At 37.6% G+C, this 15557-nt stretch overlaps 1 protein-coding gene across 3 annotated transcripts in view; it reads left to right on the forward strand.

Annotated features, from left to right (window-relative positions):
* Window positions 1-15557, forward strand: part of TRAPPC8 (trafficking protein particle complex subunit 8) — an 87761-nt gene that overhangs the window by 25294 nt on the left and 46910 nt on the right. For all 3 annotated transcript variants that reach the window (XM_028098147.2, XM_028098145.2, XM_028098146.2), the window contains exons 10-11: window positions 1125-1225; window positions 2497-2602. In XM_028098147.2, coding sequence (XP_027953948.1) covers window positions 1125-1225; window positions 2497-2602 — 207 coding nt within the window. The remainder of the gene's footprint in view (window positions 1-1124; window positions 1226-2496; window positions 2603-15557) is intronic.

Here is a 15557-nt window from a genome sequence, read left to right on the forward strand (position 1 = left end):
TTTACTTGTTTGCCTTTTTTTTTTTAAAGATTTTATTTATTTATTTGAGAGAGAGAGAATGAGAGATAGAGAGCACGAGAGGGAAGAGGGTCAGAGGGAGAAGCAGACTCCCCGCTGAGCAGGGAGCCCGATGAGGGACTCAATCCCAGGACTCCAGGATCATGACCTGAGCCGAAGGCAGTCGCTCAACCAACTGAGCCACCCAGGCGCCTTATAACATTTTTTAAAAAAGTTGTCATACATAAATGCATAATCTGCTTTCTGTGTGTAGAAAAGAGTAAAATTAACACTGTTCCTTTCTACATAATCACTTTAAAAATATATAAGCTTGTAAACAAAAGCGTGAAGAACAAAAATGTATAAGAATAAATATTTCATTGGAAATGATCATGTAGACACTCGTTTAAAAATTGCCACTTATTTTGCATTTGTTTTAATATTATGTATGTATAAAACTAAAATAGGTAACTAATGTAAAGCTAAAATAGCAAAATTATATTTTTATTTCTATAATATTTTTAATGAAAAACGTCTGCTAACTTTTGAAAACCTTGTTCAGGAACTGAAATCTTTATGAGTTGAAGTGCTTAAAAACTTATATAATTTGTCCTTGGCCAGACATTCTCTAACCTCATCTAAAATAATGACTATATGAATATGAAATCATAAATACTTAATGTTATTTCATAAATACAACATAGGTATGAATTTATAACATGTACATTATGTAACTGCTAATTGAATATTTGTATATGGGTAGAATTTTATAAAGGTACGGCAAAAGATTTCTATGGTTTTATGGTATGTAAGCTTTTTCATTTTTATCTACAATCTGATAAATACCATATTTAAATCATTTAGGTAGAGGTATTAGTAGCAATTATATGAGAGAAAATAGTTTCACCCTGTAAAATAAAGTCATATCTCCTATAGCATATGAATACCTGAAAATTCTTGTAGTCTATAAAAACTTATTTTTTAAGTCTGCATTAATCCATGAAATTTATACATTTGCATACATAAAAAGCTCCAGTAAACTTCAGTCCAATTTGTAGGCTTCCAAATGCTTAATAATAAGAATATTTCTCCTTTTGAAGTAGTATAAATAATGTCTTTTACTTTAGGAAATGGCAGCAGTGTCCGCTTTTCTTCAGCCAGGAGCACCTAGGCCATACCCTGCGCATTACATGGATACAGCAATCCAGACATATAGGGATATCTGCAAGTAGGTGACTAGAATGTTTATGTTCTATCCATTTAGAGGTAAATTTAACACTTATATTGTTATTAGGTATAAATGGTTCTTTGTTTTTCATGCTTTAAATTTAAACAAGCTCCCGAATCAAGTTAATATACTCAGAGACAAGATGAGGTGATTTTTTAAAACTAGTGTTTTATTACGTCCTTTCTCTTCCTATTTTGTTTGGATTTGTGGTTAGGAATTTGTTATATGTAATGTTGACGTTATATGTTACAGTGAGGGTGATTTTATTGTGGGGACATTTCTAACCTAAACTACTCTTAAGCCAGGGGTTAGCCATTTTGAACTTTTCTTGTTAAATAGGCAGAACACAAAGAGTTAAATAATAGTCCAGGGAAGAAAATGAGAAGTGTTTTGTACACATAATGAGCTCTGTCAGAACTCCATAGGAGTTAGAACTTGCCACCTGTGAGGAGACTGAACTGATCCAGAAAGTGGTCAGAGAGGTTTCATAGGATTTTTGAGGAATGGATCTGAAAGAAAGGTGGTTCGGATTTGACAGCCATGAAGACATTTCAGGAATTGTGATTGGCAGAAATATTGTTTTGGATGCATCATCACTGGTGAAAGGGAATAGGGTCCTGGCTAGGTTAGAGGATGTATATGAAAAGGTGTTTGAAAGGTATTGGTGTGGGGAGCCTTCATTCTCATTTATCATTGTTGTTAAGCTGTAGTTAAAATTTATGTAGTAGCAAATGGAGAGTTCTTGAATATTCTGTAAGAGGCTTGATGTAATAAAAGTTATTTTTCAGAAAGATTGATCTGACTGTTCTATGTAGAATGGATGGGTTGGAAGACAGATATAGAGGTAATTCTGTCTCTTACAATATTGTTTAAGGAGTAGTGATAGTAGTAATAGCAGTGCGTTTACAACACAGCACTAATAATCATTAACATTTTTTTGTGTGCCCGGAATTTGCCACTATGCCAAAATAATTTACACACTCATTGAATCTTCATAACAATGAAATCTATGAAATGGCGAGTACGATTACTATCTTCATTTACAGATGAGGAGAGTGAAACTTGAAGAGTTTCACTTGCTTTAGGGCCGCAGCTAATAAGTGGTGGAGCCAGTTTTGGATCCCACCTCTTAAACTTTACAATCTATTCTAGAATGTATTTAGAGATTCTGGCAGCAGATACAGCCCTCTGTGAGAACACATAGTTACTGCGATGTAATAAGGTATTACTGTAGTGCTAATTATATTTTTCTTGTCTTTTTTTTTCTTTAGGAATATGGTATTGGCTGAGAGATGTGTATTGCTTAGTGCTGAAATCTTAAAAAGCCAAAGCAAATATTCAGAGGCTGCAGCTCTCCTAATACGGTTGACTAGTGAGGTACTAAAAATGTGTAGTATTTACTTCAGTAATGTTTCATAAATTTTAAAAAATGTTTCTTTTTTTTGAGAGAGTGTGCAAAACATGAGAGTAGAGGGAAATTTCTTTTTGGGACTTTACAGTATGGTTACTTATTTGTTGAATTAATTTTATTTCTATATTTTAAGTCTACATTATTATTAAGTACCAACATGTACATCTTTTATGAATTAGATTTTGACTTATGCATAGCAATATTGATTTATTTAGGTTCTTTTTTTGTTTTTTAATTTTTTACTTTGAGTATAGTTGACATACCATGTTACATTAGTTTCAAATGTACAACATAGTGATTCAACTTCTTTATACTTTAGGTTCTGCTCACCACAGGTATAGTTACTATCTGTCACATACAACAGTATTACAGTATCATTGAGTATATTCCTTATGCTGCCTTTTATTCCTGTGACTTATTCATTCCATAACTGGAAGCCTGTATCTCCCACTCCCCTTCATTTGTTTTGCCCATTTCCTTATTCCCTTCCCTCTGGCAACCTTCAGTTTGTTCTCTGTATTTATAGGTCTGATTCTGCTTTTTTTTAATTCATTTGTTTTGTTTTTAAGTTTCCACATATGAATGAAGTCATATGGTCTTTGTCTTTCTCAGTCTGACTTGTTTCACTTAGTATAATACCCTCTAGGACCTTCTATATGTTGTTGCAAATGGCAAGAGTTCATTCTTTTTTATGGCTGTGAATGTTCTATTGTATATATATAAACCACATCTTCCTTATCCATTTGTCTATCAGTGGACACTTGGGTTGCTTCCGTATTTTGGCTATTGTAAATAAATGCTGCAATAAACATAAGGGTCCATATAGTTCTTTGAATCAGTGGTTTCATTTTCTTTGGGTAAAAACCCACTAGTGGAGTTATTGGATCATATGATATTTCTATTTTTAGTTTTTTAGAGGAACTTCCATACTGTTTTCCACAGTGGCCATAACAATTTGTATTCCCAGCAGGGCATGAGGGTTCCTTTCTCTCCACATCCTTGCCAATATTTGTTATTTCTTTTCTTTTTTATTTTAGCCATTCTGACAGGTATAAGGTGATATCTCATTGTGGTTTTGATTTGCATTTCCCTGATGATGAGTAATGTTGAGCGTCTTTTCATGAGTTTGTTGGCCATCTGTATGTCTTCTTTGGAGAAATGTCTATTTAGGTCCTCTGCCCACTTTTTAATGGGATTGTTTATGTTTTGGTGTTGAGTCGTTAAGTTCTTTATATATTTTGGATATTAATCCCTTATTGGGTATATCATTTGCAAATATCTTCTCCCAGTCAGTAGGTTGCCTTTTTTTTTTTTAAAGTTATTTCTATTTATTTATTTATTTATTTATTTATTTATTTATTTGAGAGAGAGAGAGAGGGAATGAGAGATGGAGAGCTCGAGAGGGAAGCGGGTCAGAGGGAGAAGCAGACTCCCCGCTGAGCAGGGAGCCCGATGTGGGACTCGATCCCGGGACTCCAGGATCATGACCTGAGCCGAAGGCAGTTGCTTAACCAACTGAGCCACCCAGGCGCCCCTGCCTTTTTTGTTTTGATGGTTTCTTTTCACTATGCAAAAGCTTTTTATTTTGATGTAGTCCCAATAGTTTATTTTTGCTTTTGTTTCCCTTGTCTTAGGAGACATATCTAGAAAAATGCTGTTATGGTCAGTGTCAGAGAAATTACTGCATTATCTTCTAGGATTTTTATGACATCAGGTCTCACATTTAGGTCTTCAATCTATCTTGAGCTTATTTTTGTGTATGGTGTAAGAAAGTGATCCAGTTTCATTCTTTTCCATGTAGTTGTCCAGTTTTCCCAGCACCATTTATTGAAGAGACTTTCCCCTGTTGTATATTCTTGCCTCCTTTGTCATAGATGGATTGATCATATAAGGATGAATTTATTTTTGGACTGTCTACTCTGTTCCGTTGGTCAAAGTGACTCATTTTTGTGCCAGTACCATGCTGTTTTGATTTTTATAGCTTTGTAGTGTGTCTTATAATCTGGAACTGTGATATCTCTAGCTTTGTTCTTTTTTCTCAAGATTGCTTTGGGGTCTTTTGTGGTTCCGTACAAATTTTAGTATTATTTGTCCTATTTCTGTGAAAAATGCAGTTGGTATTTTGGTGGGGATTGTATTGAATCTGTAGATTGCTTTGGAAGTATGGTAATTTTAATAATAGTAATTCTTCCAGTACATGATCATGGAATATCTTTCCATTTATTTGTGTTATCTTCAATTTCTTTTTTTTTATCTTTTTTAAATTATTATGTTAATCACTATACATTATATCATTTGTTTTTGATGTAGTGTTCCATGATTCATTGTTTGCATATAACACCCAGTGCTCCATGCAGAACGTGTCCTCTTTAATACCCATCACCAGGCTAACCCATCCCCCTACCCCCTCCCCTCTAGAACCCTCAGCTTGTTTCTCAGAGTCCATAGTCTCTCATGGTTGGTCTCCCCCTCCGATTTCCCCCTCTTCATTCTTCCCCTCCTGCTATCTTCTTCTTCTTCTTCTTCTTTTTTAAACATATAATGTATTATTTGTTTCAGACGTACAGGTCTGTGATTCAACAGTCTTACACAATTCACAGTGCTCACCATAGCACCCAATGTCTATCACCCAGCCACCCCACCCTCCCACCCCGCAACACTCCAGCAACCCTCAGTTTGTTTCCTGAGATTAAGAATTCCTCTTATCAATGAGGTCATATGATACATGTCTTTCTCTGATTAACTTACTTCACTCAGCATAATACCCTCCAGTTCCAGCCACATCATTGCAAATGGCAAGATTTCATTCCTTTTGATGGCTGCATAATATTCCATTGTGTGTGTGTGTGTGTGTGTGTGTGTGTGTGTGTGTGTGTGTGTGTGTGTCTATATATATATATGTGTGTATATATATATATATCTATATACCACATCTTCTTTATCCATTCATCTGTCGATGGACATCTTGGTTCTTTCCACAGTGTGGCTTTTGTGGACATTGCTGCTGTAAACATCGGGGTGCACGTACCCCTTTGGATCCCTACATTTGTATTCCTGGGGTAAATACTCAGTAGTGCAATTGCTGGATCATATGGTAGCTCTATTTTCAACTTTTTGAGGAACCTCCATACTGTTTTCCCGAGTGGCTGCACCAGCTTGCATTCCCACCAATAGTGTGGGAGGGTTCCCCTTTCTCCACATCCCCGCCAACATCTGTCGTTTCCTGACTTGTTAATTTTAGCCATCCTGACTGGTGTGAGGTGGTATCTCATGGAGGTTTTGATTTGGATTTCCCTGATGCCGAGCGATGCTGAGCACTTTTTCATGTGTGTGTGGACCATTTGGATGTCTTCTTTGGAAAAATGTCTGTTCATGTCTTCTGCCCATTTCTTGATTGGATTATTTGTTCTTTGGGTGTTGAGTTTGATAAGTTCTTTATAGATTTTGGATACTAGCCCTTTATCTGATATGTCATTTGCAAATATTTTCTCCCATTCTGTTGGTTTTCTTTTGTTTTTTGTTTTTTTTTTTTTGTTTTCTTTTGTTTTTTTTTTTTAAGATTTTATTTTTTTATTATTTATTTGAGAGAGAGAGAATGAGAGATAGAGAGCACGAGAGGGAAGAGGGTCAGAGGGAGAAGCAGACTCCCCGCAGAGCAGGGAGCCTGATGTGGGACTCGATCCCGGGACTCCAGGATCATGACCTGAGCTGAAGGCAGTTGCTTAACCAACTGAGCCGCCCAGGCGCCCTTCTTTTGGTTTTGTTGACTTGTTTCTTTTGCTGTGCAAAAGCTTTTTATCTTGATGAAGTCCCAATAGTTCAGTTTTGCCCTTGTTTCCCTTGCCTTTGGCGATGTTTCTAGGAAGAAGTTGCTGCGGCTGAGGTCGAAGAGGTTGCTGCTTGTGTTCTCCTTTAGGATTTTGATGGACTCCTGTCTCACATTGAGGTCTTTCAACCATTTTGAGTCTATTTTTGTATGTGGTGTAAGGAAATGGTCCAGTTTCATTCTTCTGCATGTGGCCGTCCAATTTTCCTGACACCATTTGTTGAAGAGACAGTCTTTTCCATTGGACATTCTTTCCTGCTTTGTCAAAGATTAGTTGACCATAGAGTTGAGGGTCCATTTCTGGGCTCTCTATTCTGTTCCATTGATCTGTGTGTCTGTTTTTGTGCCAGTACCATACTGTCTTGATGATGACAGCTTTGTAATAGAGCTGGAAGTCCGGAATTGTGATGCCGCCAGCTTTGCTTTTCTTTTTCAACATTCCTCTGGCTATTCGGGGTCTTTTCTGGTTCCAAACAAATTTTAGGATTATTTGTTCCATTTCTTTGAAAAAAGTGGATGGTATTTTGATGGGGATTGCATTGAATGTGTAGATTGCTCTAGGTAGCATTGACATCTTCACAATATTTGTTTTTCCAATCCATGAGCATGGAACGTTTTTCCATTTCTTTGTGTCTTCCTCAATTTCTTTCATGAGTATTTTATACTTTTCTGAGTACAGATCCTTTGCCTCTTTGGTTAGATTTATTCCTAGGTATCTTATGGTTTTGGGTGCAATTGTAAATGGGATCAACTCCTTAATTTCTCTTTCTTCTGTCTTGTTCTTGGTGTATAGAAATGCCACTGATTTCTGTGCATTGATTTTATATCCTGCTACTTTACTGAATTCCTGTATGAGTTCTAGCAGTTTTGGGGTGGAGTCTTTTGGGTTTTCCACATAAAATATCATATCATCTGCAAAGAGTGAGAGTTTGACTTCCTCTTTGCCGATTTGGATGCCTTTGATTTCTTTTTGTTGTCTGATTGCTGTGGCTAGGACTTCTAATACTATGTTGAATAGCAGTGGTAATAGTGGACATCCCTGCTGCATTCCTGACCTTAGGGGTAAAGCTCTCAGTTTTTCCCCATTGAGAATGATATTTGCTGTAGGTTTTTCATGGATGGCTTTTATGATATTGAGGTATGTACCTTCTATCCCTATACTTTGAAGAGTTTTGATCAAGAAAGGATGCTGTACTTTGTCAAATGCTTTTTCTGTGTCTATTGAGAGGATCATATGATTCTTGTTCTTTCTTTTGTTAATGTATCACATTGATTTGCTGTTGTTGAACCAGCTGTGCAGCCCAGGTATAAATCCCACTTGGTCGTGTTGAATAATCCTTTTAATGTACTGTTGGATCCTATTGGCTAGTATTTTGGTGAGAATTTTTGCATCCATGTTCATCAAGGATATTGGTCTGTAATTCTCCTTTTCTTTGTCTAGTTTTGGGATCAAGGTAATGGTGGTCTCATAAAATGAGTTTGGAAGTTTTCCTTCCATTTCTATTTTTTGGAACAGTTTCAGAAGAATAGGTTTAATTCTTCTTGAAATGTTTGGTGAAATTCCCCTGGGAAGCCATCTGTCCCTGGGCTTTTGTTTGTTGGGAGATTTTTGAGTACTGCTTCAATTTCCTTAGTGGTTATAGGTCTGTTCAGGTTTTCTATTTCTTCCTGGTTCAGTTTTGGTAGTTGATACATCTCTAGGAATGCATCCATTTCTTCCACATTATCTAATTTGCTGGCATAGAGTTGCTCATAATATGTTCTTATAATTGTTTGTATTTCTTTGGTGTTGGTTGTGATCTCCTCTTTCATTCATGATTTTGTTGATTTGGGTCCTTTCTCTTTTCTTTTTGATAAGTCTGGCCAGGGGTTTATGAATCTTGTTAATTCTTTCAAAGAACCAGCTCCCAGTTTTGTTGATCTGTTCTACTCTTCTTTTGGTTTCTATTTCATTGATTCCTGCTCTGATCTTTATTATTTCTCTTCTCTTGGTGGGTTTAGACTTTATTTGCCGTTTTTTCTCTAGCTCCTTTAGGTGTAGGGTTAGATTGTGTATTTGAGACCTTTCTTGTTTCTTGAGAAAGGCTTGTATTGCTATATACTTTCCTCTTAGGACTGCCTTTGCTGCATCCCAAAGATTTTGAACAGTTGTGTTTTCATTTTCATTGGTTTCCATGAATTTTTTATTTTTTTAAATTTATTTAAATTTATTTTTTTTAAGATTTTATTTATTTATTTGAGAGAGAGAGAATGAGATAGAGCACGAGAGGGAAGAGGGTCAGAGGGAGAAGCAGACCCCCCCACTGAGCAGGGAGCCCGATGTGGGACTTGATCCTGGGACTCCAGGATCATGACCTGAGCAGACGGCAGTCGCCCAACCAAGCCACCCAGGCACCCTCCATGAATTTTTTAATTTTTCTTTTATTTCCTGGTTGACCCATTCATTCTTTAGTAGAATGCTCTTTAGCCTCCATGTATTTGAGTTCTTTCCGACTTTCCTTTTGTGATTGAGTTCTAGTTTCAAAGCATTGTGGTCTAAAAATATGCAGGGAATAATCCCAGTCTTTTGGTACCGGTTGAGACCTGATTTGTGACCTAGGATGTGATCTATTCTGGAGAATGTTCCAGGGGCACTAGAGAAGAATGTGTATTCCGTTGCTTTGGGATGGAATGTTCTGAATATGTCTGTGAAGTCCATTTGGTCCATTGTGTCATTTAAAGTCTTTATTTCCTTGTTGATCTTTTGCTTAGATGATCTGTCCATTTCAGTGAGGGGGGTGTTAAAGTCCCCCACTATTATTGTAAGTTGTCGATGTGTTTTTTTGCTTTTGTTATTAATTGCCTTATATAATTGGCTGCTCCCATGTTAGGGGCATATTTACAGTTGTTAGATCTTCTTGTTGGATAGACCGTTTAAGTAGGATATAGTGTCCTTCCTCATCTCTTATTACAGTCTTTGGTTTAAAATCTAATTTGTCTGATATAAGGATTGCCACCCCAGCTTTCTTTTGGTGTCCATTAGCATGGTAAATGGTTTTCCACCCCCTCACTTTCAATGTGGGGGTGTCTTTGGGTCTAAATTGAGTCTCTTGCAGACAGCATATCGATGGGTCTTGTTTTTTTATCCAATCTGATAGCCTGTGTCTTTTGATTGGGGCATTTAGCCCATTTACATTCAGGGTAACTATTAAAGATATGAATTTAGTGCCATTGTATTGCCTGTAAGGTAACTGTTAGTGTATATTATCTCTGTTCCTTTCTGGTCTATGTTGCTTTTAGGCTCTCTTTGCTCAGAGGACCCCTTTCAAGATTTCTTGTAGGGCTGGTTTCGTGTTTGCAAATTCCTTTAGTTTTTGTTTGTCCTGGAAGCTTTTTATCTCTCCTTCTATTTTCAATGACAGCCTAGCTGGATATAGTATTCTTGGCTGCATATTTTTCTCATTTAGTGCTCTGAAGCTATCATGCCTGTCCTTTCTGGCCTGCCAGGTCTCTGTGGATAGGTCTGTTGCCAATCTAATGTTTCTACCATTGTAGGTTACATATCTCTTCTCCCGAGCTGCTTTCAGGATTTTCTCTTTGTCTCTGAGACTCGTAAGTTTTACTATTTGATGTTGGGGTGTTGACTTTTTTTATTGATTTTGAGAGGGGTTCTCTGTGCCTCCTGGATTTTGATGCCTGTTTCCTTCCCCCAATTAGGGAAGTTCTCTGTTATAATTTGCTCCAATATACCTTCTGCCCCCCTCTGTCTTTCTTCTTCTGGGATTCCAATTATTCTAATGTTGTTTCATATTATGGTATTGCTCATCTCTAGAACTCTGCCCTCGTGATCCAGTAGTTGTTTATCTCTCTTTTTCTCAGCTTCTGTATTTTCCATCATTTGGTCTTCTATATCACTGCTTCTCTCTTCTGACTCATTTATCCTAGCAGTTAGTGCCCCCATTTTTTATTGCACCTCATTAATAGTCTTTTTGATTTTGACTTGGATAGATTTTAGTTCTTTAATTTTCCAGAAAGGTTTCTTTAATAACTTCCATGCTTTTTTCAAGCCCAGCTGGTATCTTTAAAATCATGATTCTGAACTCTAGGTCCGACATTGTACTAATGTCCGTATTGAGCAGTTCCCTCGCAAGTCGGTACTACCTCTTGTTCTTTTTGTTGAAGTGATTTTTTTCTGTCTTGTCATTTTGTCCAGAGGAGAATAGATGAATGAGAGAACAAAATGCTAACAGGGTAACAATGTCCCCAGAAAATATACTCTAAACAAATCAGAAAAGACCTGAATTTGGGGGAAAAGAAAGGGAAAGTAAGAAAAAAGAAAAAGATAAAAACAAACAAAAACAGAACAAAACAAAAAAAAACAATATAAGCAAATATGATCAGGCTGGTTCATAGATCAGTGCCACACACTAGATTTTGGGTGTATTTTGGTCTGTTAGAAGAAAGTGCCTCCCTTAATTTTAAAGAAAGAAAAACTTATATATGTACAAAAATAAGGGTTGATACGATGAAAGGATGGAATATGACTGTAAAGATGAAAATTATAAAAAATTTTATAAAAGGAATTGATAAGTTGTTTGAAAAAAGAAGAAGATTTAAGAAAAAAAAGGGAGAGAATATGATCAGGCAGGAGACTAGAACAAAGCCATACACTAGAGATTTAGGGTATATTTTGATCTGTTAGAAGAAACTGTATCTCAAAATTTTAAAGAGAGAACAACTTACATATATATGCCAAAAATAAGGGTAACTACTATGAAGGGATAGAGTATGACTCTAAAAATGAAAAATAAAAATGTTTTTTAAAAAAGGGATTGATAAGATGTTGGTTGAAAAATGGAAAAAGCATTAAAAAAAAAGTTAAAAAATTAACTTTGAAAGACTAAAGAATCATGGTAAAAAAGCCATGAATTCTATGTGCAGTATTCCCCTAGCGCTGGAGTTCTGCCGTTCTCATTGATCAGTAAACTTGGTCTTGGGTGGCAGTTCTTGCTAATCTTCTGGGGGAGGGGCCTGTTGCCGTGGTTCCCAGATGTCTTTGCCGGAGGTGGAATTGTCCCGTCCTTGCTGGTTCGGGCTAAATAATCTGCTCAGGTTTGCTCTTGGGAACTTTTGTTCCCTGCCAGCTTTCCGAACAGCTTTGGAGGACGAAAGTGACTGACGATGGCGGCCTCCCAATCTCTGCCCGGGAGAAACCGAGAACTCGGGGCCCCGCTCCTCAGTGCGCTCCCAGAGAAAAGCAGTCATTCACTCCCATCTCCCCGGTCTCTGGCCGCACTCCGTGCTCACGCGGCCTGTGACCGAGCGTTTCTATCTCTGGCACCTGACTCGGTGTGGAGTCTCCAAACCCAGCAGATCCCTGCCGTTTGCTCCCCCGCTGCTCCTCCTGGGGGAGGAAGGGGAGTCACCCCGGATCTGCCGCTTGTTGGGTTCCTGCTGGAGGAGCAGTGGCCCGACTGTGCCCCGAATCAGTTTATGGGAACCCCGAGCTGAGAGCCCACACTTCTGCTCCGTCTCTGCAGCCGGCTTCCCTGCACCGATACCTGGGAACTCTGCCGCACTCAGGCACCCCCGGTCTTTCTGTGACCACACTGTCCCGCGAGGGTTCCACCCCCCACTTAGCCCCTGGAGCGATGTCCCTCAGCGGAGCCGACTTCTAAAAGTTCTGATTTTGTGCTCCGCGGCTCTATCACTTGCCAGAAGCGGCGAATGGAAGCCCCCTCCCCCGCCATCTATCCTCCCGAATATCGCCTGAGATTCATTTCTCTGCACGTCCTACCTTCCAGAAAGTGGTCGCTTTTCTGTTCAGAGTTGTTGCTATTCTTTTCTTTGATTTCCTGTTGAGTTTGTAGGTGTTTAGAATGGTTTGATCCGTCTCCAGCTGAATTCCTGAGACCAGACGAAATCCGGGTCTCCTACTCCTCTGCCATCTTGCTCCGCCCCTCCTAAATTTCTTTTTTTTTTTTTTTAAGATTTTATTTATTTATTTGACAGAGAGAGACACAGCGAGAGAGGGAACGCAAGCAGGAGGAGTGGGAGAGGGAGAAGCAGGCTTCCCACAGAGCAGGGAGCCCAATGTGGGGCTCCATCCCAGGACCCTGGGAATCATGACCCGAGCTGAAGGCAGAAGCTTAATGACTGAGCCACCCAGGCGCCCCTTTTTTTAAATTTCTTAAACATAATTTACTTCCCTCCCCCCCCCTTCCTGCTCTCCTGGTTCATGTCTGTAATGTCCTTCTGGACTGTGGCCCTTTTCCTCTTTGGTCCCTTGTCTGCTAGTCCTTAAATCAGTCATGTCCTTCAGATAGTCATCTGCAATACCCCAGGTTATCCTAACTGTCTCTATCCTCCCCTCTCATATAATGCTGTAATACCTGACTTGTCATATTTTATTAGAAATTATATTTAAGTTCTTGAGGGTAGGGAATTGTGTTGTCTTCTACATATTTATTCTCGGTGCCTGACTCTAGCCTTGGCACATGGTATATAATTTACATATGTTTTTTGAACTGAACATTAATTATTCTAAAAAGGTTTCTGTAAGATATAACTAATTAGGTTAAGGGATGATGTTAACAATGTCGAATAATTGATATTGCATGGACACTGGCCAGTATGAACAGTTGCTAGACATAAACTATTTAGTAGAAGTGAATATAGATTCTTGAGTGTGTTCATGTTTTGTATTGTAACAAATAATCTTAACTTGGGTTTGAATATGTTGCTGTTTTTCAGTCTAGGTGAATGTAAGGGAATTTATGGTTTTAGGAGCTTGAATAAAAATAATTTGGACCAAATTCTTCTGTCTGCATTACAACCTTGTTATTTTCTGTCATTATTCTTTCTTCCTTTCACAAATTTTTCAAACCTGGATGATTTGTTTTGTCATCAAATTTGAAGAAACTTATAGTCATTGTTTTGGGGTGAGAGGTGGGATGAGTGGTGGTATGTTTCCCCAGAAATTGTCATTCCCAGTGGTTTTTTTGTGCTATATCTTTCAGATATTTCTTTGAAAGCAAAGACAACTAGGCATAGTATGCGTAAAGTTATGTTAAATTTTAACTACTAATTGTATTTATTGTATGATTATAATACGTGAAAAGTGCACTTGTCTTGAGGATAGGGAACAACAGAGTTACATACTCTTCACATTAGTGAGTTAGGTTTCCCAGATTTCTGCTAGCACTGTTTTGGAAAAGACAGCTGTGATGCCTGGGTGGAAGGAGTTGTACTTTGGCTTTATTTTTTGGACTGCAAATTTATGGTCAAGTGGATTTTATTCTTGTAATGGATTCTCAGGATGACAGAGCAAACCCAGGTAATGATAAAACATGCCACAGTTACCGCCACATAGGATGGTCTGAATTTGGTGCTTAAGATGTGATGCTTTTTCCCTACTGTGTCTGTGCTGAACATTTTATTCTGGTCATAATAGCCCCTTTGTCTGTTACTGCATTTAAACACAGTAAGTCAGGGTTTTTACTATCAGGGATAGTAATAACAGTTTTTACAAGTTTCTCCACCTTGGGAGGAACTGTTCCTGTGGTAAACTGATCAGCTCATAGCACCTTTCGTACTACAGTTACACAAGGAAAAAAATCTGAAAGCCATACTTGAGATTTGATTTATTTAAGTCTATGCAACAGTGTCCACATCCATTGTGTTCTTATGGAAGCGTTTATTGAATCCTGTACCTCAGATGATCCCCCCCCAATATTTATCCTCATATTTTAAGTTAATGTTGCAGTTTTTAAAATTCTCTCTTGGGTTATGAGCAAAGTTCATAGGCTGGAATTCCTGTTGAAATAGTATCACAGATTTTTTTTTCTTAGTTCCTTGTAGAGCATATGTAATACTTGTCATATTGTAGGTATGAACCACCACTAAAATAAAACTTTATTCTTCAACTCATTAAAAGCCTCTGCTTTCTAGATAAAACTACAACCTTGTGAAATTCTTTCATTTTTCTTCCATCAACACTGAGGGCAGTTGTCATTTTTTTTCAGGGCTATTTTTTGGTTTAAAGTAATATATTTTCTCCTTTAGGTGTCACTATAAGAGACAGGGACTACAGAAGAACAAAGTTGCAGTGAGTCATGGGAGTAGGGCATTCAGTTCAGCAGATAAGTTCTTTCTCAGACAACTGCCATGCTGGATGCAAGAGCGAAAAATATATGCCGTGGACCTCCTGGTCTCTCCTAAATTGGTCAGCCCTTGAGTATTAAATTTGACAATGCTGAGGGTTTACTGTGCTGGTCTCAATTGGATTGTACATTAGAATCATTTACACACCCTCAAAGTTATCTAGGGCATGTTCCTTATCTTAATTTGAATGTCCAGGATTGCTGCCCTTCCAAGTTTTCTAGTTTAATGAAGCCTCACAGGCAATTAAAAAAATATGTATTTATGCTGTATGTCTGTATGTGACTGCATGTGTTTGTGTGTACATACTAGGAATCAATTTATAGCACTTAAAGACTGTGAAATACTATTGAAAAGCCTAAATAAAATTCTGAAAGGAAGAAGTAATTAGAGGGAATTGCTTGTTCCAGATATTAAGATGTATTATAAAGCTACAGAAATTGAAACTGTTTACAGTGATAAGGAAGAGTAATGGAGTAGAATGAGAATTTAAATATATCATATAAATATGATTAGGTGTCATTTAAAATTAGTAAGGAATGTTAGGTTATTCACTATATGGTATTGTGACATCTAGCTGTTTGGGGTTGGATTCCTATCTTACTTGCTGTATGATAATAATAGCTTGATTAAGTTATAATATGAAAAAATGAAACATATATAGCAGAATATATAGGAAAGGATTTTTTTTTTTAAATCTAGGAGTAACATCCTTTCTTAGTTTGACGCAATATCTTGAGGCCATAGAGGCAAAAGTTAGTATGCTTGACTACTAAAGAATAAACTCTTTCATGTCAAAACTGGGAGATACTATTTGCAAATGTATGACAAAGGCCTAATATTGATTAAGTGTACAAAGGGCTCTTACAAACCACATAATCACAAAAACCCATTCACAAAAGAGTATAAATGAGCAATTCACAGAAAAAATACAAAGACCCTTAAACATATGAAAA

Source organism: Eumetopias jubatus, unplaced genomic scaffold (genome assembly GCF_037043125.1).
Source record: "Eumetopias jubatus isolate StellerSeaLion01/CBP00866 unplaced genomic scaffold, mEumJub1_p1.0 scaffold_16, whole genome shotgun sequence".
NCBI lineage: Eukaryota > Metazoa > Chordata > Mammalia > Carnivora > Otariidae > Eumetopias > Eumetopias jubatus.